We start from the raw sequence: 7,053 nt of genomic DNA, 5'->3' as shown, positions 1-7,053 counted from the left end.
TGTGTACTATATCTCTGTGGGTTACCATGGAGATTCAGTGTATCTGTGTCTCTGATATAGGGTGTAGTTAGCCTCTTCGCTCTGGGAGACCTGCACACATTAATCTGGTCTCCCGTCGCTGAAGGCGACATCCTGAACCCCGAAAACATATTTACCAGCCTTCTGGTTTATCTTTTTCCGATCAACTTTTCTTGTCACCGAAGGCAAATCTATAATCCAGAATGCCTTACCAGTTTTTACAGGCTATACACTCTGTGAAAAAAAAACATTTAAATCCAACTTTTCCAGAGTTTACCAAATTCACACCATAATGCCTGTGGAAGGCCGTACCTATTCACTGACAAACTCATAGGAGGGACAGCACGAAATGAGATGCAGAGACGTGACTTCAACAAAAAGAAGGACACTGTAATCGGTGTTCTTCTTTCAACTCTCCCCGGGACCGTACAAACAAAGGCCAGGGTAATGGCTCTCAAAAAAAGAATATAAATAATAAAATAACAGTTGGTGCTAAACCTATAACAGGGAATCCTACTGTCCTGGAATTCATCATAGTCATAGTCTCTGGCTCATAATCACTCTCCCCCCTCTGCCCCTTCAGGGAGCACAAACAATAACCAGTCAATTGGCCTCAGGTGAGCTCATCAGTAGTGGCTGTACTGCAGCGGCACCTCCAGCAGAGGGCGCAGTCGGACCACTTGACCCGGCTGATCCCTCACACACCCTAAAGCCAAAGGTTTGTTGCCAGCTGAGATCACATGGTAATCTTGCATGGCGACTACTACGGAGTATGGGGACAAGGGAGTGACTTTTGGAAAATGTGGATTTAAACGTTTATTTTTACCATAGTTCACACATTTTATAGCCCGTACCGATCGGTAAGGCATTCCGTATTATAGATTTGCCTTGTGACGGGAAAAGTTTCACGGAAATAGGTCAATCAGAGGGGCTGATAAATATGTTTTCGGGGTACGGGATGTCACCTGCACTGACAGGAGACTAGATTAATGTGTACAAGTCTCACTGAGCGAAGAGGCTAACTACACCCTATATCAGAGACACAGATACACCGGATCGTCATGGTAAAACCTATCAGAGACACACTGAATCGCCATGACAACCCACAGAGATACAGTACACAGGGTTAACTAAAGATATCTATTGAGTGGGGTGTGGGGGTGGAAAATAGGCTACAGATGACACTCAGCCACAAGTTAGGGAGAGTGAGCTACTGTATATTAGAGAAGCTGGGTTGTTGTACAGCTCATCTCTCTCACTGCTGTCTGTAATTAATGTGCCCCACTTTCTTCCCACTGAGGGAAAGAGAGGATCAGGATCTCACTGTTGTTCCCGGTTGTCTACCAGCCTCTACCTTCCTCTCTGCTGTCATCACTTAGTCTGTTGTAAAATATCCCTCCTTTACTGTCACCTCCCCTGTTTAATACTATAACCTCCTCCAACAATCCCTGTCCCCAGAGGTTCTGTAGTGCTAGTACCAGAACAGGTTTTTATTTCATAAGAACACATCCCTCTCTCTGTGTCAGAATCACTTCTAACATCCTGGTTGTAGACTACTGATGGGATTCCATCACTGAGTGTAGTGCTGTGGGTTGCTATTGCCTGCTGAAGGCTGTGGGTATGGCGCCATCTTTTGGCTAGAAAATGATTATTCCCTTTTGTTTCTGTGACTTGGTTTTCCAGCTGTGATGGTGCTGAGGGTGGAATGGAATATATAGTGTATTTTATAAGATCTATTGAAATAGTAGGAATTGTTATTTTCCATTTACACAGCATTTGTTGATTGAGGCTAATGTCTGTTGATTGAGGCTAATGTTCAGGAAATGAGAATAAGAGCGTGGTTTTGGCCAGCACTGCCATACAACTGCTGGATGACAGGAAGTCACCTATTGTTGCTTGTAAGCTCCCTGAAAAGCCCCTAACTTCTCCCTTAACTTCTCCCTAACATAGAGAGCTACTGTACCTGTTATAGGCTTGTAACTATAAAGCCCCCTCTGAAGACATGTGAAGAAACTCTTTAATACATGTTTAATTCCTCTTCTAGATGAACAGTGTGCTGACTGTGTTCTGTTTGTGTTTTTGTTAAAACCCACTATAGCCGTTGGGATTCAGATGAAGCTGGATTTCTTTCAGAGGAAGTTCTGGACCGCTAGTAGACAGGTAGACACACACACACACACACACACACAATATCCAGTGCTGTGAGACATGCTTTATGGATTATTCTAATAATTTATTCATCTTATTGATTCGATCCAGTGTGCTGCTCTGGATGGGAAGTGCACCATTAGCTGTGATAATGAGGTAAGACCAGACAGTAGCTATCTGTCACTGACTCATGCTACTTCCTGTTTCTTAGCCTGTTGTCCGTGTCTCAGCTTTTCTACTTCCTGTCTGTACTGTCTGCGACCTTTCTCTGTTTCCTCTCAGTATTGAATTATTAAATGACGTCATGCTTTGAAGATCTGAATTAATGTTCCTTTCTTTATATCTAACAGGACATCAAGTGTTACCTTATAGACAACAACGGATTTATTCTGGTCACAGAGGACTACTCTCAGGTACCATTAATAATATACTAAATATGTGTGCGTATTGTCCTGTAGCTCCCCTGGTTCTTAGTATTTGCCTTTAAATAAACATCTTCTTCCTCAGACGGGGCTGTTCTTTGGAGAGGTGGAGAGTGCTGTTATGAACAAGCTGCTTCTCATGGGCTCCTTCAAAAGGTTAGAGGAGAAATCATGTTACAGTCATTACTCTGAACACACACACACACACACACACACACACACAATGAATGGTCTATTTTCTCCTCTCTCTAGGATCACTCTGTATGACTACCAGGCTCTCTGTAGAGAGTATGCTGGCAACAGTGACAGCGCACGCTCTTTATCACATGTAAGTACTGCCCCTAAATATTGTCACATGTAAGTACTGTCCCTACATATTATAACATGTAAGTACTGTCCCTAAATATTATCACATGTCTGTACTGTCCCTAAATATTTTCACGTAAGTACTGTCCCTAAATATTGTCACATGTAAGTACTGCCCCTAAATATTTTCACATGTAAGTACTATCCCTCCATATTATAACATGTAAGTACTGTCCCTAAATATTTTCACATGTAAGTACTGTCCGTAAATATTGTCACATGTAAGTACTGTCCCTAAATATTTTCACATGTAAGTACTGTCCCTAAATATTGTCACTTGTAAGTACTGCCCCTAAATATTGTCACCTGTAAGTACTGCCCCTAAATATTTTCACATGTAAGTACTATCCCTCCATATTATAACATGTAAGTACTGTCCGTAAATATTATCACGTCTGTACTGTCCCTAAATATTTTCACATGTAAGTACTATCCCTACATGTTATAACATGTAAGAACTGTCCCTAAATATTTTCACATGTAAGTACTGTCCCTAAATATTGTCACATGTAAGTACTGTCCCTAAATATTTTCACATGTAAGTACTGACCCTAAATATTATCACGTGTACGTAGTGTCCCGAAACTACTCATCAGACTTACATACATCCAGTCAATGCTAATTATTTAATGTCTTCTCTCCCAGCCCTTCTCCATGGTGAAATGGCTCCTGACCAAACTTGTCATGTGAGAATAATAAAATAATCACCTTGATACGATAAAATGAGATGCACTGATTATCAACCACAGTGCATATTATTGTATTATTATATCAATGTATGTTTGTGTTTTCCTCATCAGTTTCCTGCTGGAGTTCAACCTTTACAGCTGGTGGCATGTTGATCTCTCAAAGGTCAGTGTGTGCAAGAATATACCTTGAGGTGTGTGTGTGTGTGTGTGTGTGTGTGTGAGTCTTTCGTGTCTTTATTATGTTACGATTTACATGTCCCATTTCCAGCCCAAAGGTCGAGGGGTAAGACCATGATGGTGCCATGTGACACGGAGTACCCTGCCTTCGTCTCTGAGCGTACCATCGAAGAGACCACGGGAAACATTGACTGTGAGGGCTGTGCCAGGTACTTGTAACACAGTTTCCTTACCTGTGTATTAGGCACCGATAAACTCACTTAACCTGTGTGTTGATGGTGTATATGTAACCGATGTGAAATGGCTAGTTAGTTAGCGGTGGTGCGCGCTAATAGCGTTTCAATCGGTGACGTCACTCGCTCTGAGACTTGAAGTAGGGTTGCCCCTTGCGTTGCAAGGACCGCGGCTTTTGTGGCGCGATGGGTAACGATGCTTCGTGGGGTGTCAGTTGTTGATGTGTGCAAGGGTCCCTGGTTCGAGCCCAGGTTGGGGCGAAGAGAGGGACGGAACCTACACTGTTACATATACACAATACAGGGTAATTCCATGCGTTAGTTCTGGGATAGGCGCCCGCTAGCGGGACAACTTACTGTGAAACTGGAGGACGCGCAATTCAAATAAATAATCATAAACATTATGGATATTAAACATCTAGGTACATACAAGCGTCTTATATCAGTTGAAAGCTTAAATTCTTGTTAATCTAACTGCACTGTCCGATTTACAGTAGGCTTTACAGCGAAAGCATGCCATGTGATTGTTTGAGGACGGGCGTCCCACATCAAAATATTTTGCCATCCGGCACAGGTTTCATAAATTCACAAATAGCGATTAAATATTCACGTACTTTTGAAAATCTTCCTCTGATTTGTCATCCAAAAGGTCCCAGCTATAACATGTAGTGTCGTTTTGTTAGATAAAATCCTTCTTAATATCCCAAAAAGTATTTTTAGTTGGCGCCATCGATTTGAGTAATCCACTCGTTCAACATGCCAAGATAGGAATCCAAAAATCTACCCCTAAACTTTGTTTCAACAAGTCAAAATACGTTTCTATTTAATGCTCAGATACCCTAAAATGTAATTAAACTATACACGAATTTCCAAGTCTGTGTCCCTGTAGTAAAACTAATTATTCTTACTCGTTTTGGAAGAAACAAGCCTGAAACCTTGAACAAAGACTGACACCCAGTGGAAGCCATAGGAATTGCATACTTGGAGCTAGATTTCATTATTTCTCTATTACGTTCCATTGTAATAGCATGGGCTCTCTCAAAAAAAACAAATTTCCGGTTGGTTTTTCTATGGATTTTCTCTTACCATATCTATTGTGTTAGTCTCCTACCATTGTTTTAACATTTACACAAACTTCAAAGTGTCTTCTTTCCAATGGTACCAATTATATGCATATCCTGGCTTCAGGGCCTGAACAACAGGCAGTTTACTTTGGGCACGTCAGTCAGATAGGAAGTGGAGAAAATAGGGCCCTAGCCTTATGTTAAAAGCATCAACTGAATCAACTCAACTCTCTCTCCCTCCCCTCTCCCTCTCTCCCTCCCTCAGATCTTTTGTAATTCAGCAGATTCCCAGCAGTAATCTCTTCATGGTTGTCGTGGACAACAAGTGTGACTGCAGCTCTGCCCCCCTGGTTTCCATGGATCCCATCGAGATTATGTTATATCCTTTACTAACCCTCAATAAGTTTGAGTGTATTTTTAGTACAAAGCTTTTGTGAGTGTTTTTTAGTATAAATGTTTTGTAAGTAGATGGGTTTTGTAAGTTAACTGTAAGTGAACTCTGACAATGAAGAAGCTATTCACGCTCTCAGAAAACAAAAGTCTAAGTTCAGAGGTATTAATAGATTTCTCATACATGTAGGTATTTATGAAGCGTGCATTACGGTTTGGTTTTCTCATCATGCTGGAATGATGTTGCAGAAACGGTCACCACAGTATCAGTTAAATGTATCTGAGGTGTGGTTCATCATCAGTATTTCTATCCTTAACCCCTCTGCACACAATGAGTCTCTGAAATGTGATAGGCCAAGTTTCAGAAAGACAGAAAGCGCCAGAATCGTGTCATCCTTTTCACCCCGAGGTACGCAGTGTGTAGATGTGTGTGTCTGCGTCACAATTCTGTGATTACACGGAAAGTACATGAACATCTGTTTATGAGTGTTTAATAACATGATATTAAGCATATATGTGACCATCTGTATATTGTCTGAAGCATATAGATATATAGTGTATGTATTAATTCATTTCTATGGTCTGAAACTCCTGTGATGCCCCATGTGTCTGATGCAGGAGAATGCCATGGAGTGTGGAGGAGCAGCAGGCCTCTCTGCCCCCCTTACAGCAGCACTCCTCCCCCTACTGGCCACTCTCATTAGCAGGTGACCACACCGGCATCGAGGCCCACCGTCCTGGACCCAACACTGGACCTAACACTGGAGAGAACGATAGACAGGCGCGCCATCAAATGCTGACAATGCACAGGGAGCCACGCCAACAAGAAGAACTTACTCACAACTAACTGAGTTGCTTATTACCAACAGAGAGACGGACCAATTGTAAAGCATCTCCCTGACCAGCAGAGAAATAACAAATTAGACATTGTTCAAGAAAAACAGAACAATATCCCAAGGGGAAAACAATATGGACATTAGACAGAAAAAATATACCTGCGAGCAGCAATGAACGGTTTTCACAGGATGACAGAAAGGATACAAGATCAGTTGGATAACAAAGCCAGCCCTCTGTGATGTAGGAACTTTCTTCCGGTATGTGCAATCAGTGAAAGCATTACCATGTTGATTTAAATCTCTGTTGGTTCACTCCACCTTAGCGTTCCAACATACTTCAATACACTCTCACAGCTGTAGTACGCTGACTGTGCAAGCGGCAGGATAGGAATTTACAGAATAAAATATCAAATTTTTACTACATTCAGACAACATAACATGGGCAACAATATGTGATTATACAGATATACTAATCACAATATTTGACATAATTTATTTGCATGAGACAAAGTCCACTTGATCAATAGTTATTGCTCTAGTATCATATGGTGGCACTGGTGACGATGAGATCTATAGTGCCACCATTTAGTCTGGTGCAGCCATCTAAGGTTGCAGTGACTTTATATTCACACAGCTTCTAAGGATATACATAAGGTTTACATACCACATTTCATTGCCCCTTGTCCATCGGCTCAGTTCTTGTAGCCAGT

The 7,053-nt window shown here is 41.6% G+C and overlaps 1 protein-coding gene across 1 annotated transcript; it reads left to right on the top strand.

Moving 5' to 3' along the window:
- Positions 1–766: 766 nt before the first annotated feature.
- Positions 767–3,833, top strand: LOC123732736 (voltage-dependent calcium channel subunit alpha-2/delta-3-like). The gene is made up of 8 exons (XM_045711991.1): positions 767–878; positions 2,117–2,178; positions 2,278–2,322; positions 2,517–2,579; positions 2,674–2,744; positions 2,841–2,916; positions 3,600–3,640; positions 3,755–3,833. The coding sequence occupies exons 2-8, from the start codon at positions 2,131–2,133 to the stop codon at positions 3,831–3,833; spliced, it is 423 nt and encodes a 140-aa protein (XP_045567947.1). The 5' UTR covers positions 767–878; positions 2,117–2,130.
- Positions 3,834–7,053: the final 3,220 nt, after the last annotated feature.

This window comes from Salmo salar, unplaced genomic scaffold (genome assembly GCF_905237065.1).
Source record: "Salmo salar unplaced genomic scaffold, Ssal_v3.1, whole genome shotgun sequence".
NCBI classification, from domain to species: Eukaryota; Metazoa; Chordata; class Actinopteri; order Salmoniformes; family Salmonidae; genus Salmo; species Salmo salar.
The sequence above is the reverse complement of the archived record's forward strand: the minus strand, read 5'-3'. Positions and strand labels throughout refer to the sequence as shown.

Bases quoted from the DNA above. Each gene is read 5' to 3' on its own strand.
- LOC123732736 (XM_045711991.1), top strand. From the start codon at position 2,131: ATGAAGCTGGATTTCTTTCAGAGGAAGTTCTGGACCGCTAGTAGACAG. The intron at 2,745-2,840 runs GTTAGAGGAGAA...TCCTCTCTCTAG, and splicing joins CTCATGGGCTCCTTCAAAAG to GATCACTCTGTATGACTACC. The intron at 2,917-3,599 runs GTAAGTACTGCC...CTTCTCTCCCAG, and splicing joins GCGCACGCTCTTTATCACAT to CCCTTCTCCATGGTGAAATG.